This window comes from Phaeoacremonium minimum, assembly GCF_000392275.1.
Source record: "Phaeoacremonium minimum UCRPA7 unplaced genomic scaffold PA7_03_scaffold_232, whole genome shotgun sequence".
In the NCBI taxonomy this organism is placed as follows: Eukaryota; Fungi; Ascomycota; class Sordariomycetes; order Togniniales; family Togniniaceae; genus Phaeoacremonium; species Phaeoacremonium minimum.
Window position 1 is genome coordinate 19,191 of NW_006921137.1, and position 23,428 is coordinate 42,618.

Genomic DNA, 23,428 nt, shown 5'->3' on the forward strand with positions numbered 1-23,428 from the left:
CCTTCATGACACTTGTGCGAGCCCAGAGGCAAGAGGCAACACTCGGCGAGCTCCATTGCTTCTGGGACAAGATCTTTGAGACATTCCACCAAATCCAACATGACGAGGATTCTCTGCGTGGCGGAGAAGCCCTCCATCTCCAAAGCCGTAGCAGGCCATTTATCTGGCGGAAGATTTCAAACTGTAAGATGTTGTCCCTCGATTTGCACGGGTATAGCTGTCTAACTGGTATCAGCATAACACTCGCCTACAATTCATTAAGAATTATTCTTTTGACTATGACTTTGGACCACCGTGGGGAAACTGCAATGTCACAATGACCTGTGTGACAGGTCATCTCACGACAATGGAATTCCCACCGGATTTCAAGAATTGGCAATTTCCACCCCCGGAGCGCCTGTTTGATGCACCCGCACTCACTGTTGTTCCTGATGTACGGCAAGTTTTGATTTGCTGGTAAGATCCAAGTACTAATCACTTTTTGGTAGGACAAGAAGGTCATAGCCAAGAACATCGAGGATCAGGCGAAATATGCCAAAGCTCTCTTCATATGGACGGATTGTGATCGCGAAGGCGAGCATATCGGCAGTGAGATCCGCGAGGCAGCCAGAAAAGGCAATGCGCGGATTGAAATCAAGAGAGCTAGATTCAGCAACATCGAACGAGCGTATGTCGGCTTTTCACCCTTTCTCTGCACGTATTTGCTGAAATCTTTAGCCACATCCTGAGTGCCGCTCGGCGCCTCGATACGCTGGATGATAAGCAGGTCGATGCTGTCTCTACTCGAATAGAGCTGGACCTGAGAATCGGGTTTGCTTTCACTCGTTTCTTGACGAACAGCTTGCGCACTCTCGGTGCACCATTGGAGGATCTCGTCATCAGCTATGGTAAGTATATATGAATTTCTAACGACATTGGACGACTAGCTGATTTGGCAGGCTCATGTCAATTCCCAACACTCGGATTTGTGGTTGACCGGTACTTCAAGGTGAAGAACTTCGTACCAGAGGAATTCTGGGGTATCAAGGTTATACACAAGAAAGACGGCCTGAGCGTTACCTTCAATTGGGCACGACATCGACTTTTCGACAGAGCAGCCGTTGTCATACTATTCGAAAGATGTTTGACAGCGAAGACCGCCGAGGTTGTCAAAGTGCAAGAGAAACCAACTTCAAAATGGAAGCCACTGCCTCTGACAACTGTTGAATTGCAGAAGATGGCAACACGGTTTCTCCATATGAGCGGTCAGCAAGCGATGACTATTGCCGAAGCCTTGTATAATCGAGGGTTTATCAGCTACCCAAGAACGGAAACCGACCGTTTCGACAAAGGAATGGACCTTCGGGCTCTTGTTCGAAAGCAAACTACTGACAACAGGTGGGGAGCTTTTGCTCAGAATCTCGTGGATGGTGGATTTCAACAGCCGCGTAATGGTCGCCATGATGACAAGGCTCACCCCCCAATCCATCCTGTCACATATGCAGCACCGAATGCTCTGACAGCAGATGAAAAGCGGCTGTACGAGCTCGTTGTCCGCCGATTTTTAGCTTGTTGCTCTGAAGATGCTAAAGGAGTTGCTACTGACGTCGATATCCGATATGGCGATGAAGCATTTCATGCACATGGAGTGATTGTTTTGGAGCGAAACTATCTAGATGTCTACCCTTACGAAAACTGGACTAATACGGCTGAACTGCCGAAATTTACAGTTGGTGAACGATTTGAGCCTACAGAAGCAATGATTACGGAAGGGAAAACAACAGCTCCAAGTTACTTAACAGAAGCGGACCTCATTGCTCTGATGGATGCGAACGGTATCGGGACTGATGCGACAATGGCAGAGCATATTCAGAAGATTCAGGATAGGGAGTATGTACGAACTGTCGACCGAGCTGGAACCCAAGTCAATGACGGTGATGACGACTCGGACGAGGCTCCACCGGCCAGGGGAGGACGTGGAGGTCGCGGCAGTCGCGGCGGCCGTGGAAGAGGAAGGGGCCGTGGAGGCGGGGCAGCTGCAGGAGGAGGCCGGCGGGGCGTGAAGGAGTTCATTCCAACACAGCTCGGGGTGGCTCTTATTGAGGGGTTCGACCGAATGAACTTCGAGACGAGCCTTGGTAAGCCTTTCCTGCGGAAGGAGATGGAACTCAAGATGAAGGCGATCTGCGAAGGCCAAACAACCCGAGAGGTCGTTCTCCGAGAGAACCTGCATCAGTATCGGCAGGTCTTCAACCAATCCGTGGAACAACTCGATGTTCTTAAAGCTGTGAGTTACCCAAAACAGCTCAATGCTGTCGCCATGCAAAAAGACTGACGAGATCCAATGATAGTCATGCAGACGATATATTTACCAGAACGGAGGGGCGTGAATGCATTCATATGAGGCATTGGACAGCAATGTAGCCCGCAGTAGATGCCCAACCTCGCATCGGCACCATAGGTTGCTTTGATCTAGAGGTAGATTCCCAACATTACTCAAACAATCAGACTGTTGGAACTCCTTGTCCTCGCCGTTTCCTAGTGAGATTACTAACAGCCATCCTTACTACAGTGGTTTCAGCTCTTAGCAAAGAATGTTGGTTGCGGTCATGACAGCACTAAATTATTCTTCAAATGATACCAAAGCATCGCCGGCAAGCTGTCCTCGTGGGTAGGTTATAGGTAGAGACAGCTTTCAATGACGATCTTCGAGAAGATGAAACCATCGTCATGCTCTCAGAATCCAGCGACTCTCACAACATCCAACCCTTACTTCACGTTCCTCCATCGGCGCAGGCAAGCTATTCCTCTTTAGAAGGCACGACGTCTGAGGTGGAGCACTGTACTATGGGATTTGGCCTACGGGACTCCTCGGAACTCCAAATGCGGGCTATAACGGATGTCCGGCCCCGCACTCCTCGCACGATGACATGCAATTCGCGTCTCCTGCGCCGTGAAACTGATGCTTCGGCTCAGCGGGGTCGACATAGTGGATTCCCTACGAAGCAAGCCTCCTCATGTCAAGATGCGGGGTGTTTCGAGTCTTCCGACGATGTGCCTAGGGCATCTCATGTCCCGAGGTGGTCGGGAGAGGTCTCGCCGCACTATTCGCCAACGTGGGAGGTTCACAGTGGTCGAGAGGGCTAGCCATGAAGCCCGGCTGTGTATATTTTCTGGGGACGAGATCCACGGCAACGGTATACGGTTTGGTACATTCCAGGTACCTGAGAAGCTTTCGTCTATCCATGATGTAGTCAGGTGCGCAACTTGGAAGGCCTCCCGTATTGTGGAAGTGGACCAATCACACGAGTTCTTTTGTCCAACGTGATAAGAGGGTGTGCTCCCCGAAGGCGTGGCCTCAACCTTTCTGCGCGATTTTGGACGTAATTTACATTGTTCTGCACCGTCGGCTCTATTCTCGCTGCAGGCACTGCTGCTGCCAGCCAGCCCGATTACATTAAATGTAGGTACGCTGCGGTATCGTCCCGAAGAAGAGGGAACAAGAGGGGGTGAGATAAGACCAATTGGTGGAGGGATCCATGGCTGGGTGGATGATACCGTGCTATGTGGTGTCCGACGACCGGCCTAGGTTGACAATAGAAGGACATCGAACACAGATACACACACACACTCACTCACACACCTCTTTCTGAATCGGTAAATCACAGATGCTGTTGGTAAGCGAGGCAAGCGCGAAATACCACAACAAACTTTCTTCTGGGTATATGGCTGAAAGTATCAAATGATACTGGACACGCACGACAGATCCGAGAGACTGATTGTGCCAGTGATGGCGTTTGCCCCGGTTGCCCGTTGGACCGACTTGCTGTTCCCTACTTACGATGTACTTTGAGCAAAGGACAAATGGTTAGGCTACAGGCTCGCCAGGGCATGCATACACACTGATGCGACAGGTGAATGATAAGGAGACACCCTTCTCTCCAACGCTGTTTGCGACGTGTGCTTTTCGCACTGAGACGCCCCTCGTGTAGTCCCATTAAGTGGAAATGCGTCACGGTCCTCCTAGAGCCCATACTGACTAAAATCCAAGGCATTTGGGGGATGCCCCAGGCCAGACAGATGCCAGCGCGCGTCATCGACACACTGTATTCCATGCAGCACTCACTCCTTGCGCTGAAGATGGAGGTACACCGGCCGCCTGTGGCTGACATTCAGCTTTCGCAATACGGCAGGATTTGTCTTGGAGCGCAGTTCCAACGCTTCAGAAGGAAGGCACAAAGAATGCTGACATTCCTTGATTAACAACAAACGTGGCAACATCTTGATGCGATTTTATGAGAACGCTGCAGGCAAAACGGGTGGACAAAGGAGAGCAAAGAGACTCATCGCTCATTTCAATTAGCTCAGGAGAATAGCGAGGATAATCACCCTGATCCCCGGGTTTTGAATTAGGATGGGGCGCCCTCGCGACATTAAAGCTCTCTGTGCTGTCAAGGGCCGTCGTCGCATCAGCCAGTCTGTTGACATTCACCACCGCGCATCTCTACTCATGGCCAGGCGTGATTGATGCTCTACTTGCATTTCGTTACTTTAACTGGTATCAACAATTGCTATAGACTCATATCACCAATTCTACATGGTAACGGGCCTCCAATGCAGAAACTGTCATAGAAGCAGCCGTGGAAACGGCATGGGTATGGGCATGTGCATCTGTGACACCTACAGTGAAAATCGTCTTGACTCGCACGGAGGCTTAGTTGGCGTGTTTTCTTAGGTTCTGATAAGCGTGCCCTGGAGGGTCGACGGATGGGGACTAGTGTCAGTTTTGGTGTGGCTGCAGACAACAAGCCAAGCTTGCCTTTGCCTGGCTTGGGTGGCCACTACTGCGTACACCCATCTGCATCCACGGGGGCGTGTCGACGGAAGTACTTTGCCTGACTGAGGTCAGCTAACGGTACCTCAGGTACATTGCATCGTACCCTTTTGCGATACGTACCTTCCCGGCTTTGGATGGGCTGGGGGGCTGCCCTGCCCTGCCCTGTTCTCGCTCTCTGATGCTGATGAGTCTTGCTGGCTGGCTCGCTCGCTCGCTCGGGTCGCGGGAGATAGGCTGGCCTGCCTTATTAGAACGGGTTGATCTTCGCTCCTCGCTGCGCTCCCCTTCTTGCTTCCCCCAAACCAACAACAGAACAAGAATCCAAATCAGCAACTTTTGCAATCGAGAGTCATCTCCTGTCACAGTACGATAATCGCGTCAGCTTTGCCAGCTTGTCCATCGGCCGTTTGATCCGCCGCCTACTTCAAATATCTCTTTGAACCAGGAACAAAGGTCTATCAGTGCCGATTCCTGCCTTGCTTCTGACTCCCTGTAAGTGACTCAGCGACGATCATCGCCCGCGACCTCCCATCACCAACACCATCAAAATCAAACATCAACATCAATAGACACGCGTCGCAAATCCCTTCCGTTGATAAAAGCTAGCTAACCTTGCATCGCGCGCGTCTCCAGAGCAGTCAAGAAGCATCTCCATACCAGATTACCATCAATATGGCAACCATGGCAACTGCTGTTCGCGATATCCCAATGGCCTCCGACCGAGACAACTTAACTGCTGTAGCGGCTCGGAGTGTCCCTGTGACACGATCTCACCCTCTTCCCCTCCCGACTCCCCCGAACTCCATATCTCCTGCTCTTCCTCCTCACGGGCTGAAGGCCCAGTTGCAGAAGGCAAGGCTCGAGCCCATCGACTCCGACCTGGATCTCCAGGACGGCCACGATGACGCCGCGCAGTTTGATACTGCCGGCCATCCGTCCGCCCTCGGCTCTCCTCCGTATGATTCGGCAGGCGCCATCTCCCCGGCTATGCTTGCCAAGTATCATTTGCCGGAGATCTTGCTGAACCACGGTCCCTTGGCGATCCGCCATGTCATGGGCTATCTCACGACATCCGTCCCTGGATTCGCCGGCATCCCTCCGGCGAAGGCGAGGCGGCTAGTAGTAGGAGCTTTGGAAGGACGAGGCAATGGTGGTGAAGGCGGCGGATTGGACGGTGACGTGGTGTTTGAGAAGGTGGGCTGGGGTCGATGGGACGCCCGGCGACGAGGTCAACCTCCGCGTGATGCGAGCGCTCAGCAATCCGCAGCAAGTACCTCACCCTACATGACGGGAATCCCTATCGCACAGGGTACAGGGCGAAATGCAGATCGGTCGCGCCTCGGTGTGTCGGGGTCTAGCGCAGGCGACTCAGCCGCGTTCTCCCACGATGATCGAGACATCACGATGCTGGAGAATGAGGCAGACAAGATGTCTATGGACGGATCTGCTTCTGCATCCTGCTCTGAGGCACCCGATGATGATGTAGTGATGAATGACGATCCTGAGGATGTTACCGACGATGAAGACTGGGCCGCTATGGGGGCAGCTGCTTTGCGTGCTGCATCCTATTCGAACGCAGTTCAGCCGAACCCCTCTTCTCGTGTATATAACGGCGGCATGCGATCATTCTCGGGCAACACTGGAATGACGCGTGCGCCGCAGTTCGGCAGTCTCAACCTGACGGCGTTGGGAGGCACTTCTGACGCACAGGAGCGTGAGGCTGTTGAGGCTCTTCTCCGTCTTGGTTCTGTATAATATGCTTGCATGGCACGGCGTTGAACGGGGCATATTTTCGGCTACAGGTTTGGCTTATGGTTTTGGACTCGGTCTGGCTGGTTCGGCCAGGGGTTTTGCGGCATGTCACCACCTTTGATCGAGGCGGCGCCCTCTTGATCTTACGACCATTCTCGGCATGCATGGACAGGACCGACAGCTGGCGTTTTGGTATTCTCCCCCCGAAAACGCCGCTTTTTCGATCTGGAGGAATATCGGTATTGACACAACACCCTATTTTTACGACTGATGCATCGCATCTTGCACCCTCGAATGAGGTTGTGGGTTGCTTCTATAACTACGCAACGTTTTCAACCTCTCTTCTCTACCCAAATGCGGCTCACGATCCTCGATTCTACACTGATCGAGAAGTGCGATTTCCGGATGATCGACCTGGAGCCCTTGAGATGTTGAATATTTTGTCTTCTTCCAATGTCTGCGATGGCGATCCGCTTGGATTGCAGGGTCAACCTAGGGACAGCAGCCAGAGTCATCTAATATCTTCTTCGCGTGCTCGGAATCACCCCGGAGGAGGATTGGGCCCTTCTTTGTTTTTTCTTGAAATATACCCCCTTGCATTACATCATTTATACGTCGCGGCACAACGCACTTCAACAGCTGCCTGCGGCGGATGACGGACGCAAAAAAACAACGTGTTCTGTCCCTACCTTTTTTATTTATCAGACTTCTCGACACTTGTATGTTTAATCATTTAAGGGGGTTGCGGGTGGGTGTGGCTTAGTGGAGTTGGAATTGTTAAGCTCAGATGGCCTTATTGCGCGCTCTTTAAGGCTTGCCGCAATGTGTTTTGACATGGCTAGGCAAGGCAGATCTTTGGAGGGAGGATGCCGTCGCCGATACTATTGCTCCTGCTACTATTATATGCCTCGTAAGTATGGCACAGGAAGCATGGCGCAAAAAAAGACAAGATATTTGGTGGTGGGTGGATTAGCCGTTTAGTCTTATGAGTTTGCTTAGGCTGAGGCTCAAGGAATGAAACTGTCGATTTGCCATCCCAACTATAAGACCTCGTCCAAGTGATTCGTCTGGCTTGTGTGCACAATGTCAATAATTGCGAGGGTATTCATCCTGATCCGGCTACTGCTGAAAGTCACTGGCTGAACATAGCTAACACACGTTCTTACTTCTAACATACCCCCTTGCTTTCCTCAGTAGACACCTTAGAAAGTGAAAGCCCAGACACTAAGATTCGTTTCCGCTCCTATTTCAAGCGCAAAAAACGTAATTTGAGAAGGTGAGCACATGCCTCCACGCAAGTAAAGTTCTTCCCAAAGCCCGTGAGTTACAAATACGACTTGACTTGGTCCTCGTTCCACTCCCAGAACTTATAGTTGCCTCCAGTGCCTCCCTCAGCCTCCAGCTTTGTTGCCTTCTCTAGATCTGGACGAAGAGGATAGAATCTGCCGAACGGAATTACTGTGATTGTTAGCACTGCATGTCATCGGGATCAAGGACGAAGACAATGATGCCTCTGGCCCCTGGAGGCGATGGACTCACTCCAACTTCCCGTCTTCTCCATGGTAATCTCAGGGGACAAGCCAGCAAATAACTCGGTATAAGCACCGTTCACAACAGGGTAGACAACCAGACCAGCGATGAAACGTAGTGCCTTCGTTGCGTCTCTCGCCAGCTCGGTACGCAAATTCCCAGGGTTAATGGGCACGCTCACAATACCGTCGGCCTTGTGCCTGCGCGCGAACTCGGCGCCGAGAGCCCACACGCCCGCCTTGCTGATCCCGTATCGGTCTATATACGCCTTCGGCTCGTGGTAGTCGAGGTTGTCGAGCGGCACGCCGACGTCCGGCACGCCGTACGACTCGAGCCCATACGACGACAGCCAGACGACGCGCACCGCAGCCGGCGGCTCCGTCTTGGCCGTCGCGGCGAGCACGGGCGTCAGCAGCTTGGTGAACAGGAAGGTGCCGACGCAGTTGACGCCGAGGGTGAGCTCGTAGCCCTGCGCGGTCTTCCGCAGCGGGTCCGAGCCCATCAGCCCGGCATTGTTGAAGAGGACGTGCAGCTTCGTCTCCTGCGCGAGGAAGCGCCCCACCGACGCCTTGATCCCGCTCAGGTCGGCGAGGTCGAGCTGCAGGAAGACGAGGGCGCCCTTGGACTCTGGCGCGGACTTCTTGATGTCCTCGATGGCGCGGGCCGTCTTGTCCGGGGAGCGTCCGGCGGCGTACACCTTGGCGTGCTTTGTGTATAGGATGCGCGCGACTTCTTTGCCAATACCGGTGTTGGCGCCCGTGACGATGTATACTTTGCCGTGCAGATCTGGGATGTTCTTCTCGGTGTAGGTTGGCTTGGGAGGGTGGAATTGGGTCCAGGCCCTTGAGAACGACGACATTTTAGATTCAGGGCGATGGTGATGCTAAGAGAAAATTCACATCGAATAGCTCCAGCTGTATCACGGGTAAGAGGAGAAATCTTAGGTCTCCGACCAGAGAGCACTGGTCAGGCATGTTATACAAGCAGTCAAACATGCCCAAGGCTAACCCCCCTTTCGACTCCGCATTCTTATAATTCAATCATAAAAAACCGACTATACGCATTACCGGACTTGGCATAGAAGCCGAAAGGTTGCGCACACCATCGCTGCGTTTATCGTGAGTGACATGACGCGTACGAAGAGCCCATTGATGAGTCCTACTAGCCGGCGCTGTGCTCCGGGGCCTAAGTCGGTGCCGATTGTGGGTCCGCCGGGGCTTTCACCTCTCCAGCCAGTCACAGGACAGGGTTTCCGAGCCGACAAATGGGCCGTGTCGGCGCACCTGCAGGCTGAAGCCCGGTAGGATCGGTGTAAGCGTTGTCGCCAGGTTCCTCGGCAAGATTGGCAACAGGTTCCACGAGATACATCGGAGCAAGGTTGTGCGCTTTATCTCTCAATACGTGGCTTAGAAACGCAAGCTCATGCCGCAGCTGTTCAGGGACGGTGGGCTGGCCCAGTATCTCTTGACAGATTCGTGTCAGATGCACATTGCTCTGTGCTGCATCGGCCGACTCAACGTCGGCAGTCTGGCGGAAAGACCGTAGTGTCAACCGGCGACTCATGGTCTTCTGTAGCTATCGAGGCGAGCACCCAGAGTTGAGGCGATCGCAAGCACAGGAAAGAATGGCCAAAGAATCAGAACACAGGAAAGATTGCTTTCGCGGTTTCGTTCGTGTGCTGGCCACAGCAGACGTGGTTCATCCTAGACAAAGGGCAAGGCTGTTGCCCTCTGCTTTGGCGAACCACCGAAAACAGCCTACCTAGGTACGTGACGCACCGTTGAACATGATAAAATAATCCATTGGGCGTCAGAATGCAGGCGAGAGAACAGGTCGGGTAGAGAGCTGCAGCTCAGAACACATAAGCACTTCAGAGCTTGTAGTGCATTTACCGGTTACTCGACCAGGCATCAGTAATCTCAGGTACGGCGCTCCTGTCGAGGACACACATGACACACAAACAAAGGCACGGTGGAAAAGCACATAGAAGTACCGCGACCTCACCGCAACATAACAGTTGTGCAGTCGTGGAGTTGAAAAACCTAGCTATACGTACCTATCCCATATCCCGTCATGCTGCACGTTCGCCAGCGCGTCCGAAACAGATTGCCTTGCTGAGGCATGGCCCCTATTCACGCATGACCAGTGTCCTCTTATTTATTTATTTTATGACAGGAATTCCTGCTACTTCCTTCAATAGACCACAAACCCCACCAATTTTGCCCACACCTTTCACTTTCCCTTCCGCTTTCTATCAAGTCCTAGCTTGCTGGTGCGTCATTGACCTCACCAATCAGAACTTATGTGTTGTTTGCCTGAAAGGCGTAGGACTGTCTACAAGGCATGAGCCGGCGCGCGCTGCGGACCTTCCTAATCTTGTCCTCCATCTGCTCGGCCACTCGGTGCTGCCTGAGATCGGTATCATTTCCTTGCATTGTGCCCCCGTCGTGTACGCAAAGCGTAATGGCCACTCCATCTACGCAGGAGCTTCTCGCCCTGGATGCGGGTGAGTTCAGAATACGCATCGAGAATGGCGAACTCAGCATTGCCGGCCTCATCTCGGCCATCATCCAGCACGTCAAGCAGCAGAACAAGGACGGTTTGCGCCTCAGAGCGGTCCTCTACCCGGCCCCCGAGGATGTGCTCGTAGAACAAGCAAAACAGCAGGATGCACAACACCGCGAAGGCCGTGCCGCCCTTGGTCTGTTGCATGGCATACCCGTGGTGCTCAAGGACTGCATCGCCACCGCACCAGCCTTGGGCATGAAAACCAGCGCTGGCAGCTATGCCTTGCAGGAAGCCAAAATCGCCGCCAATGCCCCGATCGTCGAAAGGCTCCTGGCGGCCGGCGCCATCATCATTGGCAAGAGCAACCTGAGCGAGTTCTGTGCCTACAAGGGCGAGGGCCTCATCGACGGCTATTCCCCGGTGGGCGGGCAGACAAAGTCGCCTTATATACGTGGAGACATCAATCTGGATGAAGGCGACCTGTCGCCCTCGGTAAGTGTGCATTGTTGATCCTACTGTCGTGGCCACTTCTGATAACGATGTTTTGATGATACCTTAGAGCCCCGGTGGCTCGTCGACCGGAAGTGCCGTCAGCGTCTCTGCTGGTTTTTCGCTCGTCGGAATTGGCACTGAGAACGACGGGTCTATCGTGCAGCCTGCCTCGAGGCAAGCCTTGTTTGCCTTGAAGCCGACCCTAGGTCTCATTACTGCGGAGGGCTGTTGGCGGGTGGCGGCGTCGTGCGACACGCCCGGGGCTATGGCTAGGTCTGTTCGAGACGTTGCGCTAGCAACAGAAGCCATGCTAGATGAGAGCACTCGGGCCAAACTACCAGAGGGCGGGTATGGCTCTTTCCTGAATGCTTCTTTCGACGGTATGCGGATTGGGTTCGTCGATCCGGCTCTCTGGCGCTTCCCGCCTGACTTGTGGGTTCCAAGCGATGACGCCAAGGAACAGCACGTAAGTCTGCACTCGCTGCCGCAAACTGCCCAGCCCTAACACGGCTTAACAGGACAAAGCCTATCGGTCAGCAATGAAGCGTGTGGAAGAACTGGGTGCAAAGGTCGTTTACCCCGTGAGCTTGCCATCGTACAAGGAGCTGGAGGTCAATGGTGAATGGATACCTGGAACCGTAAACGGTACGACCTTCCACCATCTTTATGACCTTGTGCTAACTATACGTCAACTGTAGCTTTTGAAAACGTGCAGGCCGCTCAAGACTTCTTCGACGGCTATGTTGATGCCAAATCAAAAATACGCAGTCTTGCTGACGTCATACAATACAACAAGGATCATGCAGACCAGAGTCTGCCCAAAAGTGAGTAGGAGGGAAGATGCAATTCAAACTCGAGCTAAAAGCAGTGCAGATGCTCCTGATCAATCATGGCTCATCGAGGCTGTGGATAAAAAGCCATCTGAAGAAAGGTATAAGAGTGCACTTGCCCATATGGCGGAAATCAGAGACAAAATGGACGTGGCCATGACCGAACATGAGCTTGATAGCGTCCTCGCCCCTATGGACAGTCCTATCTCCTCTCTATCGACTGCATCTGGTAGGTCTTATATCATCGTGATTATTCCACGCTAATTCTTTTCAAAAACAGGTTATCCGATTGCTACAGTCCCCCTAGGCAGGTACCACCTAAAAGGAGAGCCCAGCCGCCCGTTCGGAGTGGCAATTCTTGCGAGGAAAAATCGCGAGGGGGACCTATTCAGGTTCATGGCCGCATTCGAAGCCAACTTCCCGCCCAGAGTGATTCCCGAGCAGGTATTGGCTTCTTCGGCTGTCGCTGTCAAAAGAACGGGCTGCGCCATCTTGTGAGTTTCGTCAAGCCATAAATAGACATGCCACGTGTCGAAGAGAATGAACCCCGTCATGTAGCCGCCTTGTTGATCTACATTTTTTCTTTTGGGGGCAACAGTTCAAACACCATACCTGCTCTATGGTTAGGCACATGCTTGGGCGCATACCGCTATCGTGGGCCAGGGGAAAGGGGAACGGGATCATTGTCAAGCAGCACGAGTCAGTCTGAAATGTATGAATTCTCGTCGCGCTTGTAAATAAATTATTCTAGCACCATATGGTATGTCAGGGCTGGACAAAGGGTGAAATGGCGTACCAGTACCCAAGGATACATTTCTCGTACTCATTGACACTCCAGCCTCCAAGGACAGGCTTGGATAGGACCCCATCGTTTCACCCTACTATTCTCCTGGGGGCCGTGCAGTGAAGATAATAAGTAAGGTATTCTTAACAGCTACCGCTTAATCTAATACATACATACAGGCTCTTCTGCATAGAAAAGAATTGTAGTGGTAAAACATAATAGTAAACCATACGATCTCTGATATCTATGAAGCAGACTTACTCTAAGAAACCTACTCTAACAGCATGAGCAGCAAGGCACAGGGTCTTTGCCAGGACTGAAATTGCTACCATACGCTGAAAGAGCTTCAAGCTTGCTTACAGTCTATTGATACACTATACCCCACCAGGGTAATAAGCCTCAAGGTCTACCTAAGAAGGTAAGCAGCATCTGAGATAATAGATGGAGTTGTCGACCATCTATAAAGGGACGATGTATAATCTCTATAAATCTTCTAAAGAATTATACTGATAGCCCTCCTGGTTCTACTCACTTTATTATTAGATTCTAAGCTCATAAACTCTTAATCTGGAGTATTCTCGAATCTATGGCTCTTAAAGTAGTGGCACTACTAGGTCTATCTCATTAGTGATGACATGGCGGCGATTGGGCTAATCGAGCCTCTTGACAATCTTCGGGGTTCTCAGGACCCCAGCTGGCGTTGCCGAGGTAATGGCCAAAAAGTCCCTTCCGAACACTTTTTCCAGCACATGGGTGTGGTAATGGGTTGAGTTGATGAAGAGACAGGGATAGTTCAATGGTGACCTGTGGGACGTTGGGCCTAGACTTCGGCCGTGGGAATAGTTGACTGGCCGGAACGACTGACTAGGCTACTGAGCTGTGAACTTGAGCTTGATTTGTGTTTCTATGGCTCGGAATAAACAGGAGAAATAACAATGCACTAACCGAAGTTGATACTATTATGGACGGGGGGACTTGAAGCAGTCTTTATGCCCCCAGGAAGCCGTTAGAAGACATACAATACAAAGAATTCAACGGACCATCAAGACCTATTACGTGACACAGCAGGTATATTCGAAGAGAGTTAATCGGAAGGCATAAGCCTTATAAGGTGTGGGCCTTAGAGAGTTCGATTGCTGATCTTTTATAATTAATCATACCAACGTATATGCACCATGTTCAGGGGCGCAAATACTTAAGCATGACTTTCCATCCAGCTCTGAAAGGGATATCACGATTCGTGCTGTATATCTGACTATCCCTACTGTGTCTTATCAGAACTCCTCTCTCTTACCTAAAATTGTTCCTTGATTATCTAAAATTCAAAGGAAAAGGTACATAGCAGGATTTATTTTTTTAGTGAAAATCGGTTGAGAAATAAATAATTGGAAATTCATAATTAATAAGCCATAGGAACATTATACGTAGACTAAGAGTCAACTTTGTCAATCTTACGGTTTGCTTTAACTTCCGGCGGGCTAGATCCTTCAAACTGAAAGACAGGCTATCGCTAACCCGCGTTCAGCGAATTGTTATCGGAATGCTGACCCATCTGGCAAATGCAAAGATATCGTCACTTCTTCGCAATAGCGATACACGCCACCATTTTAAGGACCGTCTCGCCCTTTTCATTCTTGGAGATCCCGTTTCCAGACTGCAACTGCTCCACAATATCTTCGATGGCTTCATCCCACTTGTCCTCATCACTAACACTCCATCCTCTCGGCAAGCTACCCAAGTAACTCCAAGCTAGTTGTGCCCAGCGCTTTAAGTCTTGAATCGGAAGGAAACAGACCTTTTCATAGCAAGTAATGTCTTTGAATCCACCAATTTCGAGGGAGGTTCTGAGATCTGATTCTTGAAACCCTTCCAACGGAAGCAAAATAGGCATAGGCCCTTCTTTGCCCCGTGTGCGCCAATGAGCGTGTTGTAATGCATCTACATGTGGCATAAATGTCCAAATAGAGGCAATAGCAGTGCCGCCAGGCTTCAGCGTACGATAGACCTGCTTAGCGGCTGCATTATGATCCCCTAGGCAGTGAAATGCAAAGCTTGTGAAAGAGTGGGTAAACTTGTCGTCAGGAAAGGTAAGCTCCTGCGCCGACATAACACTTGTATTCACAGGCCACTTCTTAGACTCAGCCAGCGCCTTACACCCTGCCACAAATTGCTCATTGATATCGGTTGCTTCAATATAAATATTGGTCTCTGGTGGAAGTAGTTCCATGATGGTCGCAGTGACCGCCCCCGAACCCGCTGCGTTATCGTGGATAACGTCACCACTGGAGAAGGTCGGAAGTAGAGCCAGACTGTATCTGATGGCGTCTTCGCTTACGTCGCCTTGGAGTTCAGTCAAGTGTTTGGCTTCATATTTTGTGATTTGCTTTGGTTGGAAAGCCATGGCTGTAACAAATGGATGACTCTTCTGAGTATAAGTTTCTGTTGCCGAAGGGCAGACTAGATGTCAAAGAGTTGAAAGTGTCACAGAGGAAAGGTCGATTATAATTTATAGTTGTCAGTGCAGTTATTGTTTCTCATCTTTGCAGCGTGGGTGACCTCATAAACTTGAGGATTGTTCAGTGCCACAGAAGGACATGGACAGACGATCCTTGCGGTGCTTATGCCGCTCTGAAACCATTCCCAATCTGGTCTGCAGCTCGACGCTACTATCTGAATAGGAGCTCGAGTAGGTAAGCACCTTGATTTGATTTGGCAGCGATCCATTTTTATATCAAACGACAACGGCTTAGTTTCTCAAACTACATAGTTTATTCCGTTGCTGATCTGTAGGCCCTTTCTGTCCCGGATATCCATTATCGTCATTGGCCAAAGTTTCTGGCTTTCACGAGAGAGCTACGAGCTACCATATAACACCTTACCAGGCCGTCGCGTGGCATGGTGTACTGTGGTAGGCCCTCTGACGCCTGTTTACCCTGTCGTCGGAAGCGTAGAAAGGTACCTCGCGCCCCCCCTGTTTAGCCAATGTTTGATCATATCGGCGTGCACATCAATCCTTTCTATGACTGACATCAGATAACTGTGTAGTGCGACAGAGTTCGTCCAGGATGCACTCAGTGCCTGCGCACCTCCACCGAATGTCCGGGGTACCGAGACATGACGTCGGCGTGCTTCAGGGACATGACAGCTGCTGTTGCCAAGAAGGTCAAGAGAATAGATGCAAAGAGAGCAGGGATGGAAATTGGAGACAATGATGAGCGCACGGGCTCGCCTGTGAAGCATCCTGCATTTCAAGAAAAGTCTTCTTTGATACGTTTGCGATCCGAAGAGATTCCCCTCCCTGCAAGTTTACAGATCTCTATTGAAGACGTAGCAACAAATTACATTCTCTTTTCTTATAGCAACTCAAGTTCTTTCGTCTATTTAGCGACGGATGATGGCAGATATACAGCAACTATTCTCTTGAACCGAGCTGTATTACTTGCTCCTGCTCTCGCACTACTCTCACGACAAACACGACAGCCCGGAATCTTAGACCAAGCACGCCAGAAATATGTGGAAGCCGTGGTCTCAACCAACCTCGCACTCTCCAACAGAAGTAGTGCGAAGACTGATTCCACGCTCCTCTCGGTTTTGCTCCTCGCACTTTATGAAGCCACCGTCTTTCGAGGCCGCGAACTGCCGACAGGCTGGACTACTCACACTCTGGGTGCAGCTGCGCTTCTCTCGCTTCGAGGATCTGAACAGTTCTATACTCCGCTGGGACGAGCGCTGTTTATGCATGCAGCATCTAGTATTCGCGCGAGTTGTCTACAGCGTAAAAGGTCCGTACCGTCCGTACTGGTGGCCTTCCACTGCCTGATGCCGCCTCAGTCCGAGCAAGTGCGAGACCCTGCCTTTGCAGTCATGCCGATCCTTGACGAGGTAGCCGATTTGTTGAAAGAGTTCTGTGATCCTAGCTTCAAGAGCTCTCAGACGTTCCAAGAATCGGTGGCGGCATTGAATAAAAAGGTCGCTCTTCTAATTGATGTCATGCAAGAAACATGGCCATATGAAGTGGTCGATAAGTCCAAAGAACACAAAACGCATAGATACAGCTCATATCACTCTGCCAGGCATTGGAATATGTTGCGCATGACCAGGATACTTGTCAACGGCATGTTGATTCAACTAGCGGCGGACAACTCATCCTTCATTAAATGCGGTTCTGTCATCTATGGAATAGAGAGCCTTGTGAGCCTATCCGAAGATCTAGCACGAAATATTCTCGCTAGCGTTCCATATTTGCTCAACACTGCTCACCACTCGGTGACTGTTGCGGCACAATGTCTCCTCTGGCCTCTGTATATGGTTGCAAGCTGCCGTCGTATTTCGGTTTACGCGGCGGGTGAAGCCCGACATCAACTGGAGTTGCTCCACCGAGATTTTGGTATTCCCCAAGCCAGGGAAGCGCTCAATATGCCAAAAGAAAGAACTCTGACTGACTGGTATGTATTCACTTATAAAAATGGTTTGTGAAGAGCACTGACTGTATTAGGCTACATTTATGCTACTTGTGATACAGCAAATGACCAGATCACACTATAGAGAGTATATTCAATTGAATCAATGAACTATTATCTCCTAAGTTCTCCAATGTGAAGGAGGTATACTTCGAAAGGTGCAAGCCCTCAAGTAGTGACGACCAGAATGAGTAAAGCATAGTTCGATAGCACGCAGGGAGGTCTGCGCCCCATCTCCCCGGCGATCTCTTCTGCGCTCTCTTTTCTCCTGCGAGGTTAGATCAAGTCGCGAAGATACAATTCCAGTCATCTGTGTATGGAAAGTTGAAGAAGCAATTCGAGTATTCCAACTTGCCCGGGTTAAAAGGGTCAAAGTCGGACAGGGTAGGAACTTCGGGATCGGAAATTTGGCATTCCTTGGGAATGTCGACCAATACCCCGTCGCATTTGGAATTACTTAGGATCGGCGATATACAGTCGAAATTGTTGCGCAAAGAGGTATCGTAGTCGACGATGTATTTCTTGAGGTCGTTGATCTCGCTCGATGACAGCGGAAAGAAAACTGTTGCAATCCCACCAGACTCCTTTCCAAGGCAAAGGCAGTTCTAACAAATCACATGGTCAGTTCGCAGCTCTGGACAGGATATACGTGGCGGTGCTCTCGTGGACCGAAACTTGTATGGGATAAATAAATGGCTTGAGGAGCGATGACTACTTGAGACACGAGAAAAGGAGTCTAGGGGAAATGGCTCGATATATACTCACGTTCTGGTACCAAATGCATCCGCCGAGTCGGCCGCAGATATCTTGGTTCATCTTATAGGACCTTGGCGGAGCGAGCGGGATATCAGGGTCACTCTATGAGATCAGAGTTAGTCTCGAGAGGCATGCCAACGGTCGCTGAATGCTCGGAGAGGAGCGAAATGGGCACCTACCGTATTACGACAACTTAGATAGGGTGATTCGGACTGTCAAGGATCAAAGTCAGCCAAGAGATCTCGGTTAATAAAGGCAGATGAAGAACACTAAACCCACATTCCCGTAAAGCAATCGGTACTTGGCCTTGTTGCCTGATCTCATAGCCCTGACTGTCGCGAATTCGACCTGCCAAAATGGTGAGCAAAAGCATGGAAGCAAATTCTGTTCTTCCACCGGCACTTACAAACTTAATTTGGGTGTTGTCGATATAGGACTCCACTAGCGGATCAACAATCTCCTTGCTCAGCCATCTACCGTCCCTGAAGACATCGGAGACATAGTCTTCGTTGCTTCCGTCGTAGCCTTTAGGAGCCACGCCGTCAAAGATACTGTTGACAGAGGAATTCAAGCCGCCGACGATGCCCCTGAACATGGCCCCGTAGGCTTGTTCAAATTCTTTTTCAAGATCATCCGGGCTGACCAAATTGCTGAGCCCATCCGAGTTGGCAGCGACCTGCGTCACGATGCCGGCAGCAAACGTTAAGGGATTGGCAGCAGTCCCGAACCACTGGCCGACGGGGGCGTTGGGAAATTTGGCGCCTATAGTACCAGAGATGCCCGCCAGCGAGGTAAGAAATCCGACTAAGAAATTTAGAATAAGCGCATTATCGTCCTTGGGCGGTGTTCCGTAAGCGGCAACGATGTCCTTGATGCCTTCCGCAAGATTATCTATTCCGTTAGTGACCAAGCCAGCCCAGATCTGTTCAAAGGCACTGTAGAGCCACCCGATGGAAACATGGACATAAAATGCCTGGTTGGGACTGTAGGAAGTACAGGGGGTGCTCAGGGGACCAGGGCAGTTTCCGGTGTGGATGTGGTCACAGTCGTACGTCGACCCGCCTTGAGAACCACCATTGAGGACGGAGCTGAAGAATTTGTCGGACCAATGAGATGCCCCAGCTTGACTGAGGAAGGTTCCAAGCCAATATCCGGCGTCGCTGTTTGTCCAAGTATCCTTGATAACAGAGGGATCGGTTGAGTTGAAATTCAGGCCGCACACAACGCCGGTGCCAGGGTGATCGTGAGATCCGCCATCGCCACCAGAATCTCCCGGGACATCGGGCAGAGAACCGTCAAAACTCTCATCGTCTCCAGTGATGTCTTTCAGCCCGCATCCCGGCGCCAGGGACGTGTGTGCTAGATTGTTGAAAGTACCGCTGATGAAGTGCTCGTCTGCGTGTCCGTCTCCATCAAGATCGGGGTAGTACAGACAGGTACCCGCAGACAGGCCATCGTAGGCTTTTTGGGTTTGCTCGCGCCAATAAAAATAAGATCCTGCCAGCTGACTACGATCTTCAGGACCTCCGTTGTACCTTGAGACATCGTTAGGAATAAGGGCGTATCATGAGATTGATGGCATTACTTACCACACATAGGTATCGCCATTGAACTTGTCAATCCAGATCATATCGTCGAGACCGTCGCCATTGACGTCCGTCCAGCGCAAATTGGCACGGTCCTTATCTTTGGGAGCGAACTTTATCTGGCCAACATCTGTAAAACTCCCATCATTGTTGTGGAGGAACCCCGTTACGCGACCGGCGGGCTCAATACACAGATAGTCGGCACGTTTGTTGCCCGTGAGGTCGGCAAAGCGCACAGCCACTGCCAGGGTATGTCAGCTAAAGATTGAAGTGATCGGTGAAAGCAGTTTCTTACTCACAGTCGAAGATGCCGAGCCCTCTCTTCTGAGAACAAGTGGGCCCGGAGACGCTGTGCTGAGACCAACCCCATTGACCAGTCTGGGGATAATCGTTGATGAACACCTCGATAGCACCGCTGTCAGGATCCACATATATGATATCGCAGTCATTATCGCCATCCCAGTCGGCCAGGTGAAGATCCCGTCGATTCATGTTCCGTGGTGGAGTGAATATCGTGCCCATTGGCTCCCAATAACCTTCGGGGTCTGAATCAGAGATGTACTTCTTGCCGCGGTTGGCGTAAAGTACCATTTCTCCTGTGGACCAAGTCCATATGTAGTCGTCCCGGCCATCGGCGTGGCCCATCATATTGCAGTATTTGTCGCCATCAGCCTTCAGCTTCGTTCCGCCACTCCCAAGATTCTTCCACACACGCATCTGGAAGCGGTGCTTTCCATCGTCGAGGGCTTCATGTTGCATAAAAACGTAGTCCTGCTTTCCCAGGTTTCCAAAGGCCGAGGGTTCTCCGTAGATGCGGGCAAAGAAAATACGGTCCCGAAGGTAGGATTCTTCATCGGTTGCATATACTGCTACGCCCAGGTGAGTGTACCCCGAGGACTGGCCATTGAGAAATCCCTGTCGCCAAGCCACATTAAGGCCATCTCCTAGGGAGCCTTGTTGACAGCTTCGAGCGTTGGTCCAAGTTTCGGTCTCGCCAACGGTGCTTACCCAAAGCCAGTCATCACGGCCCTGATGCGTTGTTAGCGGAGGAGGTTCATGGAACTGGATAGTCCTTCACTTACATCGCCATTGATGTCCTCGAACCGAACGCCCCGAATATCACCTTTACCCTTGGCCTGAAATCGAAGCCCTAGAGACTGCCAGTACTCCGGGGTATCGAGCGTTCCACCATTTCTCCAGAAATGAACATTGCCAGTGTCGTCAATGATGCCGTAGTCGCCGCGGCCATCGCCATCAATATCGCCGAGTACAACGCGATCTTGTGCATAACCCTCGTTATTCTTGATCAAAGCTGTGTCACTAACACGTTTGAAAGAAGGCGGTTTACCCGCTGCGCGATTCCCATCCCCTTGATTGATGGATAGGTAAGCGTTTCCATTACCATCAATGCAAACGATATCATCAAGCCCGTCGGCATTCATGTCAATGAAGTGCAGGCCACGGGGAATACAGTAGAGGTCGGGATTCATGTTTGCAATGTTAGTGAAGTGTCCTTGCCCATCGGCCGAGTTGCTCCTATTACGCATTAGTCGGAGCTTTCAACGAGATTATACATGAACGCCCAGCTGAAAGTCTCACCAAACAACGAATTCAGGGTAAGGACCCGTTGTGTCGAGCCAAGCGACGAGATCATCGTAATCCCGAGAGAAAAGACGGGCAAAGCGCCATTGGTCACGATCCCAATTACTGTCCCAAGTGAATATGACCTAGATTTCAAGACGCCTGATCAGCCAAAGTACTCTGGACGCCTCATGAAGACTGTTCCAACTTACATCCATTCCTTGGGACTTGTGATAGTAGATACCGTCATCCTCGCCCACACCGCGCTGCGTCAGTCCACCGGCATCTGTGCCTGTACCTGCGAACTTATCACAGACAGTAGTAGTCGATTGATCGAAATCGCCTGGTACCACTAACCTCCCGTCGGAAGCTGCCTGATTAATAGCTTTGTAGAAGACAGCGGCCATCTTCTTGTGTCCAGAATCCTATACCTAGTTAACAAATCTAAGTTCAGACCGTTGTCCTCGGATAGAGAAATAACGCACGTTCGGATGTATGTGGACAGCTTCACTTGGGTCGAAATCGGCGTTGAAGTCCCACCAATCGAGCTCCATTTCTGCCAGGTAGACACATTTGCCCTCCCCTGATCGTTGAGTGACAACGTCACGATATTTCTGGTTGATCGTAAGGCGGTTGACAGAGCCAATCGAGTCAGTCGTTGGAATGAGGGTGGAAACCATGATACACGTGTCTGCCATCCCAGCAGCTTCCCAGAGATCGTTCAGAATGTCATTTAGGCGGCTCCCCGCTCCATTGGGGTCAACATTTCCGTTGGCATCATTTGTCCCGGCGTTAATTATCACGACATTGGGCTAAATCAGACAGGAACAGTCAGAGTCGTCGTTATTGGATACAATGTTACAGAGCAGAGGGAGCTCGCCTTATAACCTGTCGAGTGAGGAACTCGGGCTCGCACTTGAGTCAAGACATCTCCAGGTACTGCCTCGTCTATGATAATTGGAATCAGCATCTGCCGTTGAAAGACATCAGAAGAGCAGGGAGAACCTCGATAGATATGCAGAAGTTCTCTTATGGACCGGGTCTTTGCCTGGAATATTCTGAAATATGGCCAACATAGGTAAGGATGAATTTCGAAAGTTGCTTACGCTCCTGTGAAGGGTTTTAGCAGAGAGTTACTCCTCGACCTGAGAGAAAGTATTTACCCAGTCCTTCATGGTGCCACTATGTAAACTACCCACCATGTCAACATCCCAGCCATCGAGGCGCAAAGCATCTCTTAAAGGCTTCCGCAAACTAGTATACATGGCATCGTTAGCCTAGGGTCTTAGAAGATGACTGGAAATCCGTTACCCGTTGTGCGTGCTAGATCCCACACCACTCATAATCGAGGCTCCGAGAGGCAGTATTCTCAGGGGCACTTTGTCTGCCCGCTTGTAGCCACTGGTAACAAAGCTATCTAAGAGCTCACTGCTGTTGCTGGGTAAGTAATTTCTTGCGCCGGTTGCGGGCCATGCCGACACGCCATCCGGCATGCAAGCGAAGACCGCAGCGGCCAGCAGACAAGTCTTTGCAAACTGCTTCATGCTGCCTTATCCTGTTGATCGCCGCTTCATATGCTCATACTTTTCAAATGCAGACCGTGGCTTTTATATTCACAAGTTCAGTCCTTGAAGCGTTCATGAAAGCCCTCGCGGTTAGCGGCATAGGATTCGAAGCACTTCTACCTAGGCACACACTGAGAGCAATACGCATCCTAAGCGTTGAGGATCGTGTGATCCCGGGAATTCTATACGCATCTTTCGCACTATCGGTCGATAAGCATCCTACGTGCTTGTGTCTAGTTACAATAGCAGCATCATAACCTGCCCATTGTAAATTCTCTAGGCCCTTTCATAACAGATATTTTGCCGTGTACCCAAATCATAGGCAGTGTATCAAATTAGCACTTAATTCAGTACCATTAACTTTGTTACGAGTGCCCGTTTGAAGGTGTTGTTGGTGTTCCCCTAGAATTCAATGCTACCCTATTGGAGCCCCTAACTGTGACCGTCCGGCACTATTGGAATCGCAAATGAGCCCCCACACTGTTGAATCGTTCTCCAGAAGTGAGCACCTGCTCATCTAGGTATGATGTTTCTCTCAAAGCAGGCGCTGGTGACTCGATTATGTTGTATTATAACTATGCGATTGCTAATACGCCGATGGTGATAAAAAAACGTTAACCGTGTGACAGGTGGATCATATGATAATATTGACTTGGGGGTGGAGGGCCTACCCACTTGCAGTTTAATTTCGTGGGTTAAAGTCTACATACGGCTAGGAATTGTATCAATCCCTGCCTTTATAGAACCAAATCCCTTTCAAGTTGACTC

The 23,428-nt window shown here is 50.8% G+C and overlaps 5 protein-coding genes across 5 annotated transcripts; 3 read left to right on the plus strand and 2 right to left on the minus strand.

Annotated features, from left to right (window-relative positions):
• Nucleotides 1-346: 346 nt before the first annotated feature.
• UCRPA7_3136 (putative dna topoisomerase iii protein) lies at nt 347-2,314 on the plus strand (the record flags this gene model as incomplete). The annotated part of the gene is made up of 4 exons (XM_007915702.1): nt 347-433; nt 489-667; nt 718-887; nt 939-2,314. The coding sequence occupies 4 exons, from the start codon at nt 347-349 to the stop codon at nt 2,312-2,314; spliced, it is 1,812 nt and encodes a 603-aa protein (XP_007913893.1).
• A 3,174-nt stretch (nt 2,315-5,488) lies between these two features.
• On the plus strand, nt 5,489-6,571 carry UCRPA7_3137 (hypothetical protein; the record flags this gene model as incomplete). The annotated part of the gene is made up of 1 exon (XM_007915710.1): nt 5,489-6,571. The coding sequence occupies one exon, from the start codon at nt 5,489-5,491 to the stop codon at nt 6,569-6,571; it is 1,083 nt and encodes a 360-aa protein (XP_007913901.1).
• A 1,321-nt stretch (nt 6,572-7,892) lies between these two features.
• On the minus strand, nt 7,893-8,957 carry UCRPA7_3138 (putative short-chain dehydrogenase protein; the record flags this gene model as incomplete). Its single annotated transcript, XM_007915705.1, has 2 exons — nt 7,893-8,026; nt 8,108-8,957. 2 exons carry the CDS (start codon nt 8,955-8,957, stop codon nt 7,893-7,895), a joined length of 984 nt encoding a protein of 327 aa, XP_007913896.1.
• Nucleotides 8,958-10,561: 1,604 nt separating this feature from the next.
• Nucleotides 10,562-11,930, plus strand: UCRPA7_3139 (putative amidase family protein; the record flags this gene model as incomplete). Its single annotated transcript, XM_007915707.1, has 4 exons — nt 10,562-11,098; nt 11,166-11,564; nt 11,617-11,716; nt 11,797-11,930. 4 exons carry the CDS (start codon nt 10,562-10,564, stop codon nt 11,928-11,930), a joined length of 1,170 nt encoding a protein of 389 aa, XP_007913898.1.
• Nucleotides 11,931-17,453: 5,523 nt separating this feature from the next.
• Nucleotides 17,454-21,775, minus strand: UCRPA7_3140 (putative fg-gap repeat domain-containing protein; the record flags this gene model as incomplete). Its single annotated transcript, XM_007915709.1, has 11 exons — nt 17,454-17,777; nt 17,938-18,030; nt 18,108-18,140; nt 18,208-18,276; nt 18,335-19,463; nt 19,518-19,755; nt 19,814-20,543; nt 20,597-21,050; nt 21,114-21,241; nt 21,308-21,520; nt 21,581-21,775. 11 exons carry the CDS (start codon nt 21,773-21,775, stop codon nt 17,454-17,456), a joined length of 3,606 nt encoding a protein of 1,201 aa, XP_007913900.1.
• Between the last annotated feature and the right edge of the window lie 1,653 nt (nt 21,776-23,428).